Consider the following 24,105-nt stretch of genomic DNA (forward strand, 5'->3'; position numbering starts at 1 on the left):
TCCACAAGTCTGGTTCATCCTTGGGAGCAATTTCCAAACGCCTGAAGGTACCACGTTCATCTGTACAAACAATAGTACGCAGGTATAAGCACCATGGGACCACGCAGCCATCATACCGCTCAGAGAGGAGACGTGTTCTGTCTCCTAGAGATTAACGTTAAAAAATTATGTGGAAAATGATGTGGATATATTGAAGCAACATCTCAAGACATCAGTCAGGAAGTTAAAGCTTGGTCGCAAATGGGTCTTTCAAATGGACAATGACCCCAAGAATACTTCCAAAGTTGTGGCAAAATGGCTTAAGGACAACAAAGTGAAGGTATTGGAGTGGCCATCACAAAGCCCTGACCTCAAGCCTATAGAAAATGTGTGGGCAGAACTGAAAAAGCGTGTGCGAGCAAGGAGGCCTACAAACCTGACTCAGTTACACCAGCTCTGTCAGGAGGAATGGGCCAAAATTAACCCAACTTATTGTGGGAAGCTTGTGGAAGGCTACCCGAAATGTTTGACCCAAGTTAAACAATTTAAAGGCAATGCTACCAAATACTAATTGAGTGTATGTAAACTTCTGACCCACTGGGAATGTGATGAAAGAAATAAAAGCTGAAATAAATAATTCTCTCTACTATTATTCAGAAATGTCACATTCTTCAAATAAAGTGGTGATCCTAACTGACCTAAGACAGGGAATTTTTACTAGGATTAAATGTCAGGAATTGTGAAAAACTGAGTTTAAATGTATTTGGCTAAGTTGTATGTAAACTTCCGATTTCAACTGTATGTGCCAATGTGTGTGTGTGTTTGTGTGTGGTTGTGCGTGTGTGTGTGTGTGTGTGTGTGTGTGAGACTGTGATCAATTAAAGTGATTATAGTAAGACACCTGGGAACTTTATCCTGACCTCTAAAAAATCAATCAGACTTCTGATCATTCACATTGATAAGAACAAAACCACTAACTGCACAGCTTCAAATCACTACTCCAGGGAGAGAAATACCTCTATCTTATCATGACGTAGCCCCTTCTTACTCCTAACATACATTGTGTCTTGGGAACACAAAGCCTTTCTCTCTCTATCCGTTGTAGTGAGCTACCAGGGTCAGTCTTGGTTTGGGAGTGGCAGTAGGCGTTGTTTGGACAGGGGGAGTGGTTTGGACAGGGGGCGTGATTTGGACCGCTAAGGAACTGTTGGCAGAGTCAGGGGGAGTGGACGGGCCTACTGACGCCAAAACAACCGGCACGTCGTGTCCGTTTCCATTGCGAATGGTCCCGAGTGTTTTGGTCGCCGGTGACGATGCCTTCAAACTGGAGCTTCGGTCAGGAATAGAACATCTCAGGAGAGCCTTGAAACACCTGTAGAACTACACACACACACACACACACACACACACACACACACACACACACACACACACACACACACACACACACACACACACACACACACACACACACACACACACACACACACACACACACACACACACACACACACACACACACACACACACACACACACACACACACACACACACACACACACACACACACACACACACACCCCTCCCTGTCAATGCAGTCAGGTGTGTTTCAGCCACTATACATTCTTCACACCCTTATCTGCAATTATTCAGCCTTTATCAACCTGTCATAAGACCTCTGTGTGTGTTGTTGTCTGGCCAGATTGTTCTAGATCTCAAAGGGCCATCAGTCAAATGTAATATGAGCTGGTCCCATAAGTCAAGGCCTGCCATATACCTGCTCATATCATCACTGCCCTGGGGATGACGCAATACACACTCTCTCTCTGTCTATATTATTTTTCATTGGAGATTTCATTGTGCAACACTATACTGAGAGAGAGAGAGAGAGAGAGAGAGAGAGAGAGAGAGAGAGAGATGGAAAGAGAGGGAGAGAGAGATGGAAAGAGAGGGAGAGAGGGGGAGTGGGAAACACACACACACTCCCGCACACCAACATCGCATGAACACACAAATGCACACACGTAGTCACGCATGCACACATTGATTACTGCATTGAGAAGTGATCTGAGGGTCAAATAAAAGAGTCAGATCACAGCACAGCATGTGTTTGGATCGGTGCAAATTATTATATTATGCTAATGTTAGGTATCAAGGGACTTGGGAGGATTTTATTGTATCATCCCACACACACACACACACACACACACACGCACACACACACACACGCACGCACGCACGCACGCACGGCCGCACAAACACACATACACAGTACATACACTGACACGCACAACATACAAGCAGGGTGTATAACACCTGAATAAACATAGTGTACTTAGTATACTTTCCAGTTCAACACGTATACTTGTAGTCTACTACATTTACCCAGGACAAATCAGACCTTAACGCTGAGACAACGTTATGTGGTGGTTGTGTGTTTGCTGGGATGTACTATCTGCTGATGAACAATCTGCGTCTCTACCGCGTTGTGAATCGGTACGTGCGATAGGGCACGTTTGTCTTTGGTGGCAGGGATACTTTCAAAACACAGGCACATCTTGTTTTACAGAGAACACACACGCTCTCTGTGGCAGTCCGTGCAGCCTTTTAAGTCTTCAGCTCATCTCAACTAACTGTCACCATGGATACGGCTGGGAGGAACTGAAGACTGACAACGCCACACAGGAGTTCAGGGTGTGTGTGTGTGTGTGTGTGTGTGTGTGTGTGTGTAAGTGTGTGTACCTGGCTGTTCATGTAGATGTATATAACAGGGTTGATGACTGTAGATGTCTTGGCCAGCAGCGAGGGGACGATGGTAACCTCAGGGGTCAAAAGGTCGCTGGGGCTAAAGGTCGATAGCAGGGCCGCTATACCGTACGGCAGCCAACACAACAGGTAACACGCTACCATGGTTACCACCATCACCAACACACGTTGCTCACGACGACGGGTCACCGCCGTGCTCACATTGCTCACCTGGAGGGATGACACACACACACGTTTTATATTGTATAGACTTTAACTAGCTTGTTAACACATTCTCATTTTAGATAGCAAGTCAACCAGTTGAAAAGTGCGTGGCTAGCTAGAAAAACAAGCTAGTTAGTGTGTTGTTATGTGTTAATAATATAAAGACTATGCTACCCATAATGCAATGCACCACCCACGCAGTGGTTGTTGATAGTATGGCCATACTATCAAATCCATGATGCGTTGTGGGTAAATTGTGAATGACTAACTGACCTACAAATAACGAGTAGTTATTTATGATGCAAGGTGATTTGTAGATCAGTCAGTCGGTAGTCGCCTGCATGGCTTCCCACCGTTGTAGCTGAAGTACAGTATCTAGTTATTAAAAGTAGATAAACCTACGCCCCAGTTTGTCATTGATCAAGGAACAAACATAACAGTTAGCTAACTAATCAGTTATCTAGCTTAGCTAGCTAATCAATTATCTAGCTTAGCTAGCTAACGTTAGCCATCTTCCAGCTGGTGTACAAGATATCCCGCACATTTATTTTGTTTTTAAGTCACAACATAAAGCTTACTCATTCATGCCAGCGTAGCTACGTAGCGTATCCACGCACATAGCCACGCATCAAAACAACGCCATGCGTCACTATGGGGACGACGGACCTTGCTAACAAAGGACCCTGTGCAAATAAGATAGGGACACACTCTTTTCACACCACTTCGCAGGTTAGGAGAGCATTTTCGCTAACCCTAACCCTTTTCTTAACCTTAAACTCAGTCTCCTAACGTGCTGCGTAAATTCTCCTAACCTGTTACGGAAAAGTAACTTCCGTATCGAAGTGGCGTGAAAATAGTGTTTCTCAATAAAGGTAGCCATGGTGATAGGGAAGCCACACAAGCACCATCATTTGATGAATGGAAAGAGATCTCTATTAAAACACCAGAAGTGGAATGACATTAGGTGATTGTCATTAGGTCACATGTGTAGCTTGAATTGATTAATGCGTCCACTACTGTCAGCGCGGGTCACGGTCCGGCCAGTCATCTCTGCCTACTCAGGCAACTTTCACTCCTATTTTAGATATTTTCTGCATATAATGTCCTACATTAGGTAGCCTATTTGTTAGCCAACTTGTCTATAATTAGACAGGCCTACATGCAGTTTCTCTTCTGTCATTACTTGTTGCCCTAGAAAACAAAAAAAGCCGGTCTCACCATAACAATGTAATTAATTGATAGAATGAATGCATCAATAATAAGGCTAATCTAGTTGACATCAGTAAAGTTTTCTCTTCCATTTCTACTTGGTGTATCATTTTACTGCAAGAAATAATATTATATTCGGCTAAATGTGAAAGTTATAGGCCTACAGTCAGTGTCCAAATATTTATTTTTAGTTCAGAGAAGCCACCGCGCCGACTACTTCCGCCGTCTCTGATGTCTTGGGTCCAACAGTACCTTTTGGGCTTTTACGAAGGCACTTTTATCATAAATGACTTCCAGACCTGTCTGCTTGACCCCTAGCACCTTGACCCCTAGCACCTTACTTGTAGTGCTAACAATCTTTCTCCCTCCCTCTGTTTTCCTCTCTCTCTTCCCTCCAATTGGTTTTCTGTCTTTCTCTGATATTGGGTGTCTGGGACTCAGGTTACTTTTGTTTACTCAGCCAAGTTTAATCAAGACTCTGCATCTGTGTGTGTGTGTTTGAGAGATTGTTGAGGAAAATTGGCATCAAGATCGGTTCCCATTGTACTTTAACAAAGGGACGTGTGTGTGTGTGTGTGTGTATGTTTATTGTGTCTCTTGGGGTGTAGGGTTACGCCTCCTGTTGGGCGATAATCTCTTGCTTACACACACACACACACACACACACACACACACACACACACACACACACACACACACGAGGGTCTGTTGGAGGTTTTAACTCTGCTAATGACTGGACAGAGACACGCCTCACAATGTGTGTTTGTGTGCATTAATGATCCTCAGAAGTCTCCCTAACAACCTCAGTCCCCAGGACTCCTCTAATTACTTCATCCTGTACTCTCCTCTAATGAATACTTATTGTAACTTTAAACTAATGTAAAAAAGGCTATTCCTTTCAGCCAATCAGCGTGCCCAAATGTACATCTGGACTCTGCCCCCTCCTACTCCAGATCAGAATGTTTTAGTTTTGGCTGGCGACCAAGTTGACTGTGTTTACTTAAGGAAGATTGTGCGTGACTCCAAGAAAGTGAGTTTTGGGGTTTATTGTCAGGAGGGTTTATGCTACGTAATGATTAATGATCTTTAGTTACTCTGTTACATCTGTACCTGTATTATATAGCACTGCTGTTATCCTACAGCTTATCTATATTTCAGATACTCCATGTGCATGTTGTTTATATTGAGTGCCGGTATCGCATTGATTGCACAAGTATTTATACAGAAGATGGTATTATTTATAGATGGATATTGTATAACCATTAGGGCAGGGATCATCAACTAGATTCAGCCGCGGGCCAATAATTTTTTAAGCAGATGGTCAGGGGGCCGGAACTACAAATAATTTGTAGATTGCAAATTGACCGCAAGAAGCCCAAACAGATGTAATATTTGAATAAAACATAATCATTTCAAACCTTGCTTACGTTTGTATACAATCACATATCTCTCTATTATGCGTGGGAATACTTTGGAACAGATTTCCAAAATTAAAATCACTTGGGGCTGATTTGCTGGTTTCTAAAGTATTTTATGTCCAACAATAAAATTTATAAAAATAAAAAACGTTATATTTGTTCAGAAAACTTGGGGGGCCAAATACAATCACCCACGTGCCAAATTCACCGCCAGTTGGGGAACCCTGCTAGCGTATGAATATGCTGGACTTTCATAGTTCAAGTTCTAGAACCTGCTAGAAGTCTCGGAGGGCTCACGCAGGCGCAGTATAATTTATGACTGTGGCACCAGATAAGATCTCCACCAGGCTGGAGAGATAGGGCCATAAATCTTGCCTGTCTAAGTAATTAGTTCTCTCTCCTATGTGAATATTCCTTTTCAGGTGTAATGTCAGGATCTTCATTCCTGTGTAGATATTCCTATGGTTTAGTTTTCAACTCTGTATATTTGTTCTTACCTTTCAGAATATGGAGGACCAAACATGCCATAATTAAAACTAAATGGATAAATGATCATATAAATAGATAATTACACTTTTATTGATTTGATTCATTTATATATTTCTGTATTTCTTCCTCCAATATGATAATGAGGGGGTGTCAATCAAATGTCTGTGGGTGGTGTCTAACACACCATTGGTTGATCAATGTCACGGCTCGTTGCTCGACTGCTTTTGCCTGCTTCTGCACCACCTACACTAAAGTATGTGGATACCCCTTCAAATTAGTGGATTTGGCTATTTCAGCTACACCTGCTGCTGACAGGTGAATAAAATAGAGCACACAGCCATGCAATCTCTATATACAAACATTGGCAGTAGAATGGCCCGTACTGAAGAGCTCAGTGACTTTCAACGTGGCATCGCCATCGGATGCCACCATTCCAACAAGTCCGTTCGTCACATTTCTGCCCTGCTGGAGGTGCCCCGGTCAACTGTAAGTGCTGTTATTGTGAAGTGGAAATGTCTAGGAGCAACAACAGCTCAGTCACGAAGTGGTAGGCCACACAAGCTCACAGAACGGGACTGCCAAGTGCTGAAGCACGTAGCGTGTAAAAAATAGTCTGTCCTCGGTTGCAACACTCACTACCGAGTTCCAAACTGCCTCTGGAAGCAACGTCAGCACAAGTACTGTTCATCGGGCGCTTCATGAAATGGGTTTCCATGGCCGAGCAACAGCACACAAGCCTAAGATCACCATGCGCAATGCCGAGAGTTGGATGGAGTGGTGTAAAGCTCGCCGCCATTGGACTCTGGAGCAGTGGAAACGTGTTCTCTGGAGTGATGAATCACGCTTCACCATCTGGCAGTCCAACGAACGAATATGGGTTTGGCAGATGCCAGGAGAACGCTACTTGCCCCAATGCATAGTGGCAACTGTAATGCTTGGTGGAGGAGGAATAATGGTCTGGGACTGTTTTTCATGGTTCGGGCTAGGCCCCTTAGTTCCAGTGAAGGGAAATCTTAACGCTACAGCATACAATGATATTCTAGACGATTCTGTGCTTCCAACTTTGTGACAACAGTTTGGGGAAGGCCCTTTACTGTTTCAGCATGACAATGCCCTTGTGCACAAATCGAGGTCCATACAGAAATGGTTTGTCGATGATCGGTGTGGAAGAACTTGACTGTCCTGCACAGAGCTCTGACCTCAACCCCATCGAACACCTTTGGGATGAAATGGAACGCCGGCTGCGAGCCAGGCCTACTCGCCCATCATCAGTGCTCGACCTCACTTATGCTCTTGTGGCTGAATGGAAGCTAGTCCCCGCAGTAATTTTCCAACATCTAGTGGAACGCCTTCCCAGAAGAGTGAAGACTGTTGTAGCAGCAAAGAGGGGACCAACTCCATATTAATGTCCATGATTTTGGAATGAGATGTTCGACAAGCAGCTGTCCACATACTTTTGGACATGTAGTGTATGTGAAGCAAGCCACAATAACAATTAGCCACAATAGTAGAATTTGCAGTTCGCCTTCAAAATAAAAGTCCTGCATTGAAACTGCCACAAACGGAAACAAATTGTGGAATCATGCCATACTTGAACTGGATGCTTAACACGTTTGGATTGTTGTTATATAAATTCAACAAAAGACAATAATTAGTTAATTTGGCCAAAAAATCTAAATCAGTTGAAATCGCACTGTGGCTATATTAGACTTCGGAATTGTATCGTGGGCATACTGTATGCATTGTACAGCCTTGCCTAAGGATCTTGGGTCCATGAAATGTTCATAACTGTGAAGTGTTTGCACAAATATTAGCATCGTAGCTCTTATTGCAGGACTTTGACTGTTGGGAATCACCTCACTATTCAACATTCATATTGCAATGTACAGCTTTACCTATGGATCTTGGGTCCATGAAATGAGGTATCAGCCTATTCAGTGACACCCACAGAACACAATTGTGAAGAGTTTACACAAATATAAGCGTCGTAGCTCTTATTGCAGGACTTTGACACCACTGTTAAATGAACCACATTAGCTCAACAGTCAATAGGCTGAATAGTGAGGTGATTTCCCACAGTCAAAGTCCTGCAATAAGAGCTACGACACTAATATTTGTGTCAACTCTTCACAGTTGTGTTCTGTGGGTGTCACTGAATAGGCTGATACCTAATTTCATGGACACAAGATCCATATGTGTCAAAAAGGCCTGTGCACGTGACTTTCCCCACAGTCCTCTTCTCAGCTGTCTATCACAGCTTCCTGGTTTCCACCAATCAGAATGCCCGAATGCACATTTGGACTCTGACCCCTCCCACTCCAGGTCAGATGACTTGTTCAAAACAACTGCGAACTCGGAAATCTCAGACTTCCGACTTCAGTGTTTCAAAACAACTGGGAACTCTGAAAAAAAATTGAATTCCAACTTGGTTTTCGAGTTCCCAGTTCCGAGTTCCCAGTTGTTTTGAACGCGACACAAGAGTGGCTATCGTTGTCGGCAGATGAAGACGCAAGTTGTCTGTGTGATGAGGGTTTTAGTGGAGGAAACGGTGGAGCATGTGTTGATATTTTGTGAACTGTATGACGTAGGTAGGGAGAGATTGTGTGAAAAGGGTTAGAGAGGCTGGATGGGGTTGGGGTTTGGGTGGTGTAGTGGGGGGAGGGAAGTGGTGTCTAGGGCTCTATTTCACTTTCTTAGAGGAACAGGGCTAATGAAGATAATTTAATGTAGGTAGGCTGTGGCTGGCCTCACACTCCAGTACAGTAGGTGGCGGTGTAGGCCTAGCTACCTTAAAAGTTGGATGTGATCTGCCAGCCCAATCTCAAAGAAGAAGAAGAAGATGCAAATTTGGCTGCCAACCAAGTTATCAGTGTGTTTCTTTTAGTAAGATTGTGTGTGCATTCAAGAAGTGAGTTGTGGGGTTTATTATCAGAAGGGTTAATGCTACATTATAGTGATTGACTGCATGCAATTACCTTAGGCCTAATTACCTTGTTACATCTTTAGCTGTATATTACTGCTGCAGTTTATGTATATTTCAGATACTCCATGTGCATGTCGTTTATAAGTGCCAGTATTGCATTGAATGCATGAGTGGTTTGCAGTAGATTTTATTATTTAGAGATAGCTTGTGTGCGCACTTTACCATTGCGTTTTCATAAACTGTCCTGGGCGCTCCCGCCCCCGCCCCCCCCCCCCCATTTTTAGTGGCCTAGGGTCCGTGAAAAATATGGCCTTTTATAAATGCATTTCATGCAATTCTACATCATTTTACATGACTGGAGATTTTGCCATAATAATTTTTAATGCCGCGTTCAAAACATGGGAACTCGGAACCTGGAAATATCCGACTTCCGACTTGAGTGCGTTAAGGACAACTGGGAACTTGGTAAAAAAAAAAAATTCCACCTCGTTTTTTTCAGAGTTCCCAGTTGTCATGAAAGCACCATAATACCGCACAAATGATCGAAATGACAGGCTACTTTGACACTGACAAACTGAGAATCAGAGGTCAATAAAAACAACCTTGTCTTGAATCCATCAATAGCCTAGGCCTAGGTGTGTGGAGACACATTGTAGGCTACAATATGAGGAGGAAATTATAGTCCTAAAAATGCTTTCCAGTTTCACTGACTCACCTAATGATGCGCAGCTCACTCGCTGGTGATGGCCGATGCATACGTGCCAAAAGCCCCTCTCTTGTGTTACTTTATAAAACAATAGGCCTATTTGGAAGTTGATCAAATATTTTGATAGCCTACAGCAGACAGATTAGAATCTTCTCTTTTCAGCAGGAGCCATTTGCTTGTATTTGAAGTATTGCGATAGGCCTGTTTTGTCTGCCTGCTGTTTGTTCACTGACAGATTTGCCGCGCGTTCCCGACTGTAGGCTATACCTTGTTATTGGGCTACACTCCACAGCTTGATCCTCTGTGGCAAAATTATATGCTTTCTAATGGTGTAGTAGGCTATTCTGAATTATTTCATTTATTTCTGAACAGATAGCAGTAACTCTATAACTTTCAATTTATCAGGGGTGCTGCAGCTCCTCCAGAACACTTTGCGCTGCTATGATTGTCACGCCCTGGCTCTGGGGACTCTTAAATGTTGAGCCAGGGTGTGGAGTTTCTATGTCTTATTTTCTATGTTGTGTTTTCTAGATCGTGTAGATCTATGTTGGCCAGGGTGGTTCCCAATCAGAGGCAGCTGTATCTCGTTGTCTCTGATTGGGGACCATACTTAGGCAGCCTGTTTGGCACTAGTCGGTGTGGGATCTTGTTCCATTAAGGTTTGTTTTGTGTAACCTAGGACTTCACGTTTCGTTTGTTTGTTGTTTTGTCGTGTGTTAAGTACTTAATAAAATGTACGCTTATCACGCTGCGCCTTGGTTCCACGAGTCATTAAACGATCGTGACAGAAGATCCCACCAAAAGAGGACCAAGCAGCGTGTCCAGGAACAGACAGCCTGGACCTGGGAGGAGATCCTGGACGGGAAGGGATCCTGGACTTGGGAGGAGATTCAGGCCGGAATGGATCGCCGTCCTTGGGAGGAGACTGTGGAGGCGCGCTATAGAGAGGAGCAGCGGCAACGCAGAGGGTACCGGCCGAGGAGGAAGCCTGAGAGACAGCCCCAATATATTTTTTTTGGGGGGGAGCTAAAAGGGTGGTTGGCGGAGCCTAGGGTTAGAGCAGAGCCAACTCCCCGTACTCAGGCTAGGAAGCGTGTGACTGGGCAGGCTCCGTGTTATGTGGAGCCACGTACTGTGCCGCGAGTGTTCCAGCACAGTCCTGTACGTCCTGTGCTAGCACCACGCACGTGTCGTGCAAAGATGGGCATTCAGCCAGGACGGGGTGTGCTGGCTCAACGCTCGTGGTCTCCAGTATGCCTCCTCGGTCCCGTATATCCTGCGCCAGTGCCACGTGCTGTAGCGCCAGTACGAGTGTACAGCCCCGTACGTCCTGTGCTGATGCCTCACACGTATTGTGTGGAAGTAGGCATTCAGCCAGGACGGGTTGTGTCAGCTCTCCGCTCCAGACCTCCAGTCCGCCTCCACAGTCCGGTCCGGCCTGTTCCTGCCCCTCGCACCAAGCCAGTGGTGCACGTCGCCAGCCCGGTCCGGCCTGTTCCTGCCCCTCGCACCAAGCCAGTGGTGCGCGTCGCCAGCCCGGTCCGGCCTGTTCCTGCCCCTCGCACCAAGCCAGTGGTGCGCGTCGCCAGCCCGGTCCGGCCTGTTCCTGCCCCTCGCACCAAGGAAGTGGTGCGCGTCGCCAGCCCGGTCCGGCCTGTTCCTGCCCCTCGCACCAAGCCAGTGGTGCGCGTCGCCAGCCCGGTCCGGCCTGTTCCTGCCCCTCGCACCAAGCCAGTGGTGCGCGTCGCCAGCCCGGTCCGGCCTGTTCCTTCTCCCCGCACCAAGCCAGTGGTGCGCGTCGTCAGCCCGGTCCGGCCCGTTCCTGCTCCCCGCACCAAGCCAGTGGTGCGCGTCGTCAGCCCGGTCCGGCCCGTTCCTGCTCCCCGCACCAAGCCAGTGGTGCGCGTCGTCAGCCCGGTCCGGCCCAGTCCAACTCCAGTCAGCGGATCCACTCCGGAGCCAGAGCAATCCGCTCCACCGGTGCCCAGTCCAGCTCCGGCCAGCGGCTCCAGTCCGGAGCCTGTACAGATCGATCTACCGTCGTCGGGTCCAGCTCCAGTCAGCGGTGCCAGACCAGACCAGGGGCGCAACGGGGAGGTGGAGAGAAAGTGGTGGTCACGCCCGGAGTCGGATCCACCTCCGAGGCGGAATGCCCACCCGGCCCCTACCCTGTTGTGTTTGTGTGGCGCGGTCGCAGTCCGCGCCTTTGGGGGGGGTACTGTCACGCCCTGGCTCTGGGGACTCTTAAATGTTGAGCCAGGGTGTGGAGTTTCTATGTCTTATTTTCTATGTTGTGTTTTCTAGATCGTGTAGATCTATGTTGGCCAGGGTGGTTCCCAATCAGAGGCAGCTGTATCTCGTTGTCTCTGATTGGGGCCCATACTTAGGCAGCCTGTTTGGCACTAGTCGGTGTGGGATCTTGTTCCGTTAAGGTTTGTTTTGTGTAACCTAGGACCACGTTTCGTTTGTTTGTTGTTTTGTCGTGTGTTAAGTACTTAATAAAATGTACGCTTATCACGCTGCGCCTTGGTCCGTATCTTCCATAAACGATTGTGACAATGATTCTGTAAGGAAATGAATGACGTGCAACGCTGGAGAGATGAGAGTTGCAGGCTCATTCATGTCTATCAGAGCAGAGAGAGGGAGAGAGATCATTGAAAGTGAATCTCGTTCCAGTTCTGTGAGAGAGACGCGATGGTCTCAAACATAGGTTACAATGTTGAGCAAACCATAATAAGCTCGGGCCGGCCCAATCCGAATAATTTCGTACAATATCATGGTGTAGTTACGATAACTATCGAAGAGGCAACTCGAATTAACTTTGATCGCTTTTATTATAATTTTTAGATTGCAAAAAGTGCAAATTATTTTTCATGCCATGAGAGGTACTGGATCCGGCCCAATAGGTCCTGGAACAAAACAGTCCAAAAAGGAGAAGTGCCGGATCCTGTTCCGGCAGGATCCGGCACAAATTAAGCACTGCACATACTACTGTAAATGTGTATGCTGTTATGTGAATATCCCTGTATAGATGCTATGCCATTCTTTCCTGTGTAGATATTCATATTGTTAAAACATTTTATATTTGTTCTTACCTTTCAGAACCACAAGTCCATCCTATGTAAACTGAAGATGTATGTGTGAGTGTGAATACTATAGTGTGTCGTGGAAGATAATAAAAGTCCTGGACTAAGAAGCATCTGTAGTGTTCTTCCTGGACAGCTTGTAGCGAGTCAGAACCAATTATATCACATTAAGCACTAGCGAGTGAGGGCATTCCCAGCCGACCGCTCAGACAGCTCCAGCTAGCCATTTTTTACAATAGGTAAGGCTGTACATTGCAGTATGAATGTCCAATACGCACAATAGACTGACTGGGGAGGTGATTTCCCACAGTCAAAGTCCTGCAATATGAGCTACGGTAATATTTGTGTACACTCTTCACAATTGTGTTCTGTGGGTGTCACTGAATAGGCTGATACCCCATTTTATTGATCCACAATCCATATGTAAGGCTGTACATTGCAATATGAATGTTAAATATGCGCTGAATTGTGAGGTGATTTCCCACAAAGTCCTGCAATAAGAGCTACGACGCTAATATGTGTGTAAACTCTTCACAGTTGTGTTCTGTGGGTGTCACTGAATAGGCTGATACTCATTTAATTGATCCATAATCCATAGATAAGGCTCTACAGTGAAATATAGGTATGCCCCCAGTGCAATTATAATAATAATATAATATGCCATTTAGCAGACGCTTTTATCCAAAGCGACTTACAGTCATTATGAAGTCTAATACATCCATAGTGCGATTTCTACTGATTTGTCATTTTTTCTCAAATTAACTTATTGTATTTTGTTGAATTTATATAACATTCCAAACTTGGTTAGCATTATCTAGTGCAAATATGGCATGAATCCACTATTTGTGTCCGTTTCAATGCTGAGCTTTTATTTTGAAGGCAAACCGCAAATTCCACTATTGTGGCTAATCTTTATTGTGGTTAGCTTCACATACAGTGCTAGCTGCTGCTGAAAACCATGCATCTCCAGATTACCTACTTTTCTGTGTGGAGCAATGGAGGCTCCTCAGAGGAGGAAGGGGAGGACCATCCTTCTCAGTGAATTTCATAAAAATTGTAAAACATTAAAAAAGTTATCCTTTTTAGATAAAACTATACTAAATATAATCACATTTGACCAAATAATTGATTAAAACACACTATGTTGTAATGAAGGTCTACAGTAGCCTCAACAGCACTCTGTAGGGTAGCACCATGGTATAGCTGGAGGACAGCTAGCTTCCGTCCTCCTCAGGGTACCTTGACTTCAATACAAAACCTAGGAGGCTCATGGTTCTCACCCCCTTCCATAGATTTACACAGTCATTATGACAACTCCGGAGGACGTCCTCCAACCTATCAGAGCTCTTGCAGCATTAACTGACATGTTGTCCACCCAATCAAAGGATCAGTGAATGAATCTAGTACTGAAAGCATAAGCTACAGCTAGCTAGCACTGCAGTGCATAAAATGTGGTTAGTAGTTGACTCAGAGAGGGAAAGACAATAGTTCAACAGTTTTGAACAAATTAATTTCTTCCAAAATGAAGGAGAAGCAAGAGAGAGATAGAAAGAGAGAGATTTTGTCATTTATTTTCACTTTCTGTTTCACTTACAAATGCAGCTAGCTAGTTTAGCCTACTCAAACACTGGGATGCTATGTTAGCCAGCTGGCTATGACTATCCAACACACCACTGGATCTCTTCCAAGTCATGGTAAGCTTTTGGTTTTACTAATTTATTGCCACCGGGGCCTGCCGGTGTAAGTGCTAAACTGCTTACTGACTGTTCATTGTAACGTTACTGCATGATTGTAGCGGGTTTAGTAACGCGCTAGTTCTATTAGCTATGACTATGACGTTACTTTAGCTAATATGGTGACAACGATGTAGGCTGTGTGTAGCGGTTATGATATGGTTTGGCTTGGAAAGTTTTTTTTCGCCTGGTGTGTTGTACATTGAAGTACACAAGCGAAGGGAAAAGATGAGAGAAGCAGAGCGCATAGATGTGAGAAGAAATACAGCGTGGCTGCTATGAAAGTGAACTATGTTTACGTGTGATCAGGGGTGTATTCATTCCATCGATTCTGTTGAAAAAAATTTCTTTAACGGAAGCAAACGGAACAAAACATACCTGAATTTGTCCAATAGAAACTCTAATTTGCAACTGTTAGACTAATGATTACACCCTATATCAGCTAGACGCAGGCAAGAGTGTTGTCACTGTCTGTCACCTCAATTTTCTCTTAACCTGTGTGCACCTGCGTTGTAAACGTTCCTTCATAGGCTAGGTTGTAGCAACCTCATGATGGGTACAGGGAAAATTCAAGGATCATGTAGTAGTAGCCTACACCTATCACTGTTACATTGAACTGGGTGAATGGAATATGAATGACAGTCATCCAATATGCTGTAATAGAAAAAAGGCCATGCTTATGAAAAAAAAATCGTCCTCCCTCATCTTAAACAGCACTGACCGCCACTGGTGTGGAGGTATGCATTGAAAACTTGGGTCAGCTAGCTGCTACAAGGGACACATAGGTGAACTAATATATTTGCTAGCTATTCATCTGATTGATAAAGTTGATAAAAAATTCCCTTAATTAGCCAGCTATCTTGAAACTGCTGGGTGAAAGCTAGCTAACATTAGCTTACCCCCACCAAGAGTTTACCTTAGCTAGCTAGCTACCCCCCACCAACAGTTCATCTTCGCTAGCTAGCTACAGTAAATGGACTCTAGCTAGGTTTCTAGAAAATAACTAGCTATATATTGGTAGCTAGTTACTGACTATTTGAACAGTTTTTGTCAAACTACTGTGTTCCCCTGCCTGTTTATGCTTTTGTGACTGAAAGTTCGCAAGAAAAATGCCCCTCCTAATTTTACTGCAAATAGGCTGTGTTTTCATTTAATTTGGCTGGTTAGGGGTCTTGTGCACATTTACATTACTGTTTCATTAGCTGGTTAACTAAGTTACTGATTGACTAAGCTAATTCTTGTTCATGTTTTTGTTGATTCATTTCAGGTGGAGTGGCATTGCTGACAGGCCAGCATGGTGACAGGCCAGGGCCCATATTCACAAAGAATCTCAGAGTATTACCGATTTTAGGATACGTTTTACACCGAGTACAATTACATTGACAAGGGGGAGGTTATCCTAGATCACTATCCCTACTCTGAGACACTTTGTGAATATGGGTCCTGGAAGAAAGCTGTTGGCCAATACCTTGCACAGCAGTCCAGGGTAGGCAACCCTGTTCCTGAAGTCCTGCAGGATTTAGTTTAAACTAGGCACAACACCAGGGGTGCGTTCAGTTCGCTTGAACGTTTGCTACGTTGCGGAACGGTTTGTATTGTACGCCACGTTTTCCCAAAACATTATTGTACGTTCTTGAACAAACTGAGATACGTTTGCTTCTTTCGGTGGGTGTGCGTGCCGGGGTGTGGCTTGAAGCAATGAGTGAAGTATTTAACGGGCAGCGGTGCATTTTGAACCCACAACCCCTCCCCATTTTTTAACTAGTTGTTCAGTACAGCACCGTTTCCGTTCAATTGAACATTCGATTACTTTTTTATGTACTGAACGCAGCCCTGACAAATAACTAATTGATCAGTTGAGTGATTGCCTAGATTCAACAAACCTGGTCTTCCAGGTCGGTTAAATCAAAAACATGAAGTGCCTGCGGCACTCCAGGACCAGGGTTCCATGCTTATGAACTGAATATTGCATGTGAATTTCCATATATCAATGACACTAACAAAAGGGTTGAATTGTTCAGCAACATGTGCAGTAAATGCTAACACGGCTTTGGTGATGAAAGGTACATAATGCATTTATTGTCATCTCCCTATTGGTGACACATCTTCATGCTGCCTGACTGAAGACTGTGGCCTTCGGTGGTACACTCTCTGTCTCGCAGCCATTCGGTCAACATGTACACTACCGTTCAAAAGTTTGGGGTCACTTGGAAATGTCCTTGTTTTCCATGAAAACATACATGAAATGAGTTTGAATAGGAAATATAGCAAAATGCATAGGAAATGTAGTAATTGACAAGGTTAGAAATAATTATTTTTAACTGAAATAATAATTGTGTCCTTCAAACTTTGCTTTCGTTAAAGAATCCTCCATTTGCAGCAATTACAGCCTTGTAGACCTTTGGCATTCTAGTTGTCAATTTGTTGAGGTAATCTGAAGAGATTTCAACCAATGCTTCCTGAAGCACTTCCCACAAGTTGGATTGGCTTGATGGGCACTTCTTATGTACCGTACGGTCAAGCTGCTCCCACAACAGCTCAATAGGGTTGAGATCCGGTGACTGTGCTGGCCACTCCATTATAGACAGAATACCAGCTGACTGCTTCTTCAAGCGCCGTCCACAAGGTATGGCATGGTGTTGCAAAATGGAGGGATAGCCTTCCTTCTTCAAGATCCCTTTTACATTGTACAAATCTCCCACTTTACCACCACCAAAGCACCCCCAGACCATCACATTGCCTCCTCCATGCTTGACAGATGGCATCAAGCACTCCTCCAGCATCTTTTCATTTGGTCTGCGTCTCACAAATGTTCTTCTTTGTGATCCGAACACCTTAAACTTCGATTCGTCTGTCCATAACACTTTTTTCCAATCTTCCTCTGTCCAGAGTCTGTGTTCTTTTGCCCATCTTAATCTTTTATTTTTATTGGCCAGTCTGAGATATGTATTTTTCTTTCCAACTCTGCTTAGAAGGTCAGCATCCCGGAGTCGCCTCTTCACTGTTGACGTTGAGACTGGTGTTTTGCTGGTACTATTTAATGAAGCTGCCAGTTGTGGACCTGTGAGGCGTCTGTTTCTCAAACTAGACACTCTAATGTATTTGTCCTCTTGCTCAGTTGTGCACCGGGGCCTCCCACTCCTCTTTCTATTCTGGTTAGAGCCAGTTTGCGCTGTTCTGTGAAGGGAGCAGGACACAGCGTTGTACGAGATCTTCAGTTTCTTGGCAATTTCTCGCATGGAATAGCCTTAATTTCTCAGAACAAGAATAGACTGACGAGTTTCAGAAGAAAGTTCTTTGTTTCTGGCCATTTTGATTCTGTAATCGAACCCACAATTGCTGATGCTCCAGATACTCAACTATTTTCAAGAAGGCCAGTTTTATTGCTTCTTTAATCAGCACAACAGTTTTCAGCTGTGCTAACATAATTGCAAAAGGGTTTTCTAATGATCAATTATCCTTTTAAAATGATAAACTTGGATTAGCAAACACAACGTGCCATTGGAACACAGGACTGATGGTTGCTGATAAAGGGCCTCTGTACGCCTATGTAGATATTCCATAAAAAATCTGCCGTTTCCAGCTACAATAGCCATTTACAACATTAACAATGTCTACACTGTATTTCTGATCAATTTAATGTTATTTTAATGGAAATGTGATTTTCTTTCGAAAACAAGGACATTTCTAAGTGACCCCAAACCTTTGAACGGTAGTGTATGTAACCACTCAAATTCATACCAACAGCTACGGACGTAAGCACTGACTTATATTCACTTTGTCTACTTGTCCCATTCTTCTATCTTGTCTGGGATATATATTTTAGTTGACACACCTGTGTGATGTCTGATATACTTGAATAAAAAGGTATTCACCCTGGCCATGAGACTTGCATTTACTTTAGACCTTTTGAATCATAAGTGTTGTCTTTGCGTTTAAGTTAGCACAGAAGTTAGTCAAAGTTAGTGTGACAAACATGCTACGAAAAAGTTGTTGTTTTGTAATCTAACAATCAAATAAAAAATAGTTTATACAAAACTGTATTGCATTTGGTCATCCCCAAAATGTGTCCTTTAAAAGCCTTGATTGTGGCATCCTTCCTCAGGGAACTGTCTGCATATAGCTGACAACAGGGTGGCAGGTTTGTTCATGTACTGCTCTAGATTTCCATAGCCCAGCAGACTCACCTGGGGATAGGGTGATGGACATGTTAGTTTTGATAGAAGTCTGGGAGACTTTTACAGGGAGGAGAGTGTGAGTACAGTAAATCCAATCCAACCAGTGGCTCTGGATAATATGCTATGCCATCATACAGGCAGACTGCCACAGTGAAGGAGGTTTACATGGTGCATCAAGTATACTATTTTGAGTGTAGCTTACTGCTCTGGAGAGATCGCAGGTAGTTGGTCAGAAGGCTCTGGAGGACCTTGAACCATTCTGTCTCTGTAGCACCTGGAGAGAGATGGATAGAGGTAATGAGTGCTAGAAAGAGAGAGAGCCCTCACCCCTGACCTCCCACTGGCCCAGGGCCTCCTGCCTAGTATCATACAATGTAAAGGAAAACAATAATATCATTACTACAGAGTGCTCCATGTTCCTGCTGGTAGCAAGCCTCAACCTGGATGCAGAGAAATGTCCTGCCTTGTAGTGTGGTTGCATCCATCTCCACAAGGATCCAAGAAATCAGATGACAAACCTGCAGAGATGAACAATAAAATGGTACCTGTATTTAGGATAATGTATCAGTATGCCTATTTCACATTCATGTCTGTAAATGACAATAGATCTGGTTAAAAGTCTGCATGCCATTTTGTGATAACGGCTATGACAAATTACATGGCATACATGTGAATTTATAGCTAACTAAGATATTATTGATATTTTAGAGCACCACGTCTCATCTCACTACATTAACAATTGCTAAGGCGAACAGTAAATTCCACTATAGTGGCTAATTCGTATTGTGGCTAGCTTCAGATAGGTGACTTATTCCATCCTGACAACTTGCTCGTCCTTACTTGACTGTAGTTAGCTAGCTGCTAGCTTATTAATTAGCTAAGTATCCACTCTATTGCTTAATAATCAAATATAAAAAATGGTCACATGCGCCGAATACAACAGGTGTAGACCTTACAGTGAAATGCTTACTTACAAGCCCTTAACCAACAATGCAGTTTTAAGAAGAAAAAAAGTGTTAAGTAAAAAATAGATAAGTAAAAAAATACAAATAACAAACTATTAAAGAGCATCAGTAAATAAGTGATCTAGTTAACGTGAGCTAGCAAACATGCATTGCTTCTGACATGACGCAATCCTGCTTGCTTTACATCTGACAGATATTTAGCTACCGAGATAATAATGGTTTATGATAATTTCAGTTTAGTTTATTATGTAGCTATGAGCTAGCTAAGTGTAAAACTGAGTCTGGCTGTAAAATGCAGCTAGCTAGCCAACTCGACTTTATCAGTTGGAGCCAAGCTAGCTTGATACTTGGTAATGTTAGCTTACCATGCTTTTCTGGACAACTGGACATTCCTCTCGCCCATCCCGGTCGGCTCCTTCTTGCGACTCCTTCTTAACTCTTGGTCTTCTTCTAGGTTTAAAACTATATGGCTGTGGTCTGGTGCCTTATTGTCAAAAGCAACCCACTCGTAACCCAGCCACCTGGTGCAGGCAGGCAGTCAATGGCTCAGTATTTCAAAACTGTTCACCTGTTTCTACATAGAGCAAGGACAATGTTCCATTTGTTCTTTTTGTGTGTTATTATGGTGCACGTGAGGCACAGCAGCATATAATATATTTTATCTCCAATTTCCCCTCAAAAAGTAACATCATATTGATACATAGCTATATGTGCTACACACTATTGCTTGGGGGGTGATAATGTGAAACATGGCCTTTAAACTTTGAACCCGTTCTGTCATACTGAATGCAGCCCAGGCAAATGTAATTGATCATCGCGCCATGGCATTGATCAACCAATGGTGTGACCCACATACATTTGCTTGACACCACCTCATTATTATACTGGAGGAAGAAATACAGAAATAAATAAATAATATAAATGAATAAAATGAAAGAAAGTGGGATTCCTTTTTTAAATAATTATTTATCTATTTATGTGTGCAATCATTCATCCATTAATTTATTTATCTAATTATGTGTGCATGTATTTATTAATTAATTAAATTATAATTATGGCAGCTTTGGTCCTCCATATCAGAACCACAAGTTCCATTCCTAATGTAAAAAAAGATTATGTGTGTGTAATTACTACATGTGGTGGTGAGGAATATAATTAAAGAGCTGGACTGAGAAGCATCTGTACTGTTCTGGCCAGACAGGCTGCAGTGAGTCAGAACCTTAACTATCATCATTAAGTCCACAGTGGGTGACGGCATCCAAGCCAACCGCTCAGGTGGCTAGATGTTTTTTTCAACTAAACTGTCACATCTAAACTTAACTCTCTAAGCTCTAAACTATTTTAATATGTGTGGGGAAATAACACTTTTTGTATTTGAATATATTTTTATTAAACACGTAGAACAGTAGAGAGGAGACAGGAAAGTGAGGAGAGAAGTGTGTGTCAAAATAGTCGTGTGGCAAGAAATTGACACGGACATGGAGAGTAAATGTTCCGCAGGTGGAGGTGCTAACCATTACACCAACCCCAGGCACTAAGCTCTAAACTCAACTCTCTAAACTGTAAACTGAGTGAAGGGTTAGAAGAGGTCAGAGGTCGGGGGTTAGTTACCTGTTTGATAGCGCTGAGCAGCTTGCCGTAGCTGTACAGTATGACAGAGAAAGGCAGTAACAGACAGAAGATGAACAGACAGACGATGTAGGAGATGTTGTTGGGTGTCTGGGTCCTCCAGTCCACTGAACAGGTGGTCCCTAGAACACAGTACAACAATACACACTGTCAATATGAATACTGTTACTATGAATACTGTTACTCTTACTATGAATACTGTTACTATGAATACTGCTACTATGAATACTGTTTCTGTTACTATGAATACTATTTATGTTACTATGAATACTGTTACTATGAATACTGTTACTGTTATTATGAATACTGTTCCTATGAATACTGTTACTATGAATACTGTTACTATGAATACTTTTACTGTTACTATGAATATTGTTACTATGAATACTGTTACTATGCAGACTTTTACTATGAATACTGTTACTATTAATACTGTTACTATGAATACTGTTACTGTTACTATGAAGACTGTTACTATGAATACTATTACTGTTACTATGAATACTGTTACTATGCATACTTTTACTATGAATACTGTTACTAGATAATAAATACTGTAGTTCCATATGCCACAGATTTTCATTAAATGGAAGACTTCTTATTGTCCCTTCACGCACACACACACACACACACACACGCATGCTCGCACGCACGCACCTGGGCCCTCGGGGCCGTAGCTGCTCCAGCCCAGCAGCGGGGGTAGTGTCCAGGCCAGGGCATAGACCCAGGAGAAACATACTCCGGCCACCGCTGTACCGAAGTCAGTGCCGTCCGCCTGCGTCCGACACAGCATGGTACAGCAACGCTCATAGGACAGCACTGCCAGGGAGATCAGAGACACGATACCTGGAACACACACACAAGTGTCCGGAGAGTAAGAGGGAGATCTATACTCCTACCCCGAAGTTAATTGTATGCTTAATCACTTTATGCTACTGTTGAAGTTCATTAAGAAAATCTGATTCAAGATCCCGACAAAAGTGCTGATGCAGCTCTGCTGAACATTAAAACATTAGACCTGGCCAGGCCAAATACATTTAGTGAATACTTTCAGCTGAGCTGGGTTGGTCGGCAAAATGACATTATTTCAATTGGTTAAGGTTAGGGTTAGGGGTTGTGGAAGGCTAAGTTTAGTCGATAAATGTGATAGGTTACGACACACGCACACTATGCTACTCACCCAAACAGGAGTTGATGAAGCCATACCAGACGCATCCCGCCCTACCGATCAGCCACCGGCCCTGTGTGGCAGCGGCGAAGCTGAACGGTGTCCCGAGCACACAGACCAGCAGGTCCGAAACACACACACTCAACAGCAAGACGTTGATGGGCGTACGCAGTGTACGGTACCGGCAGAATAACGTTAACACCAGGAGGTTGTTGAGGAAACCGAATGTACCTATGAACCCCAGACACACTGCCACTACGAGATGTCCAGTAGGACTCAGAGAACCTGAACCTCCTCCCTGCGTGACCACCGTCTTACTGTCACTGACTTCCCATGGGCAGCTCACGCCGCAGCTCAGACTGACGTTAGACACTATCATACCGGCCCAGTTAGTTACTCTAAGGGTGGCGGGTGGAGTTTGGAGGAGAGATAATCCATTTGGTTTGGTCTCTCTCTCTGTCAGCCCATCACGAGATGAGCATAAACAGCCGCGTGAAACATTGTAGTGTTTACTCACATCCAACTCGCCTCATGGGCTGGAGAGAAAAAGGACACCGCTAAAAAAGTTAATTTCCTTTCACTGTTAGCTGAAAAACAACATCTCTTCATCAAGTGAAGCAACTCCGAATTCCACTGGGTAGAAACGGCAGTCCTCTCGTGCGCACCGCTCACCGACTGGCTGCGTAAAGTTCTGTTAACTCTCAGTGAAGGATGTGTGTGTGTTTACCTCCCCGCGCTCCACCGTGTGTACTCGGAGGTTATTGTGCTCTGCCGGACACCGGGAGTCTGCTCGCGCTTTTAAAGATGTGACGTGACATATCCTGATGCAAAAGAGGGTTAGGAAAATGATTGGTTGGGAAAGGGAGCACGGGCAGCAAAAGGGGTAATTTAATAATAATAATAATAATAATAATGTTTCATTGTCACATACACAAATAGGTGCAGTGCAATATGTTATTTTACAGGGTCAGCCATAGTAGTTGAGTAGTATGGCGCCCCTGGAGCAAATTAGGGCTAAGTGCCTTGCTCAAGGGCACATCGACAGATTTCCCACCTTGTCGGCTCAGGTATTCGAACCAGCGACCTTAGTTACTGGCTCAACGCTGATAAGAGAGAAAGGGATGGATAGAGATCGAGGGAGAGGGAGAGAGAGGATATGTCTCTCTTCCTCAGTGTTTTATTCATAAAACTGATGTTTGTTGATGATATATCCTTTCAACAAAACAGGAAACTGGAAATACCTCTCTCCAAACCTGCCATATTCATTCTCCTCTCTAATGAATTGGGTTCCCACCAACCTGTTGTTCTTCAAAACAAACATACTGAACCTACATAGATGACAGATGCGTGGTCGATGTGATGTAGCCTGCATATTTCAGAACCTTGGACAGCACCTTTCAGGCAGAACGTTTGATGGACATATGGAAGCCAGATTTTAGTTTCTCTGAAACAGTGATTTCTGATTCTTCTAGTTATTATTATAAGGGAGAAAATGTAGAACAATTTCGGAGCAATAGAAAAGCAGTAGCTAGAGCGATGATTCTGATTGGGTTAGGTCAGCCAATGTAATGTACTGTCAGGGCACTGGGAAATCAATGCTATTCGGCTGGCCACACACACAAAAGCACGCACACACACACACACACACACAC

At 43.8% G+C, this 24,105-nt stretch overlaps 1 protein-coding gene across 1 annotated transcript; it reads right to left on the reverse strand.

Annotated features, from left to right (window-relative positions):
- Positions 1-818: 818 nt before the first annotated feature.
- LOC121570469 (pinopsin-like) lies at positions 819-22,960 on the reverse strand. Its single transcript, XM_041881932.2, has 5 exons — positions 22,466-22,960; positions 21,943-22,131; positions 21,268-21,407; positions 2,722-2,955; positions 819-1,359 (listed from the first exon to the last, which is right to left on the reverse strand). The coding sequence occupies exons 1-5, from the start codon at positions 22,830-22,832 to the stop codon at positions 1,072-1,074; spliced, it is 1,218 nt and encodes a 405-aa protein (XP_041737866.1). The 5' UTR covers positions 22,833-22,960; the 3' UTR covers positions 819-1,071.
- Between the last annotated feature and the right edge of the window lie 1,145 nt (positions 22,961-24,105).

This window comes from Coregonus clupeaformis, chromosome 7 (genome assembly GCF_020615455.1).
Source record: "Coregonus clupeaformis isolate EN_2021a chromosome 7, ASM2061545v1, whole genome shotgun sequence".
Classification (NCBI taxonomy): domain Eukaryota; kingdom Metazoa; phylum Chordata; class Actinopteri; order Salmoniformes; family Salmonidae; genus Coregonus; species Coregonus clupeaformis.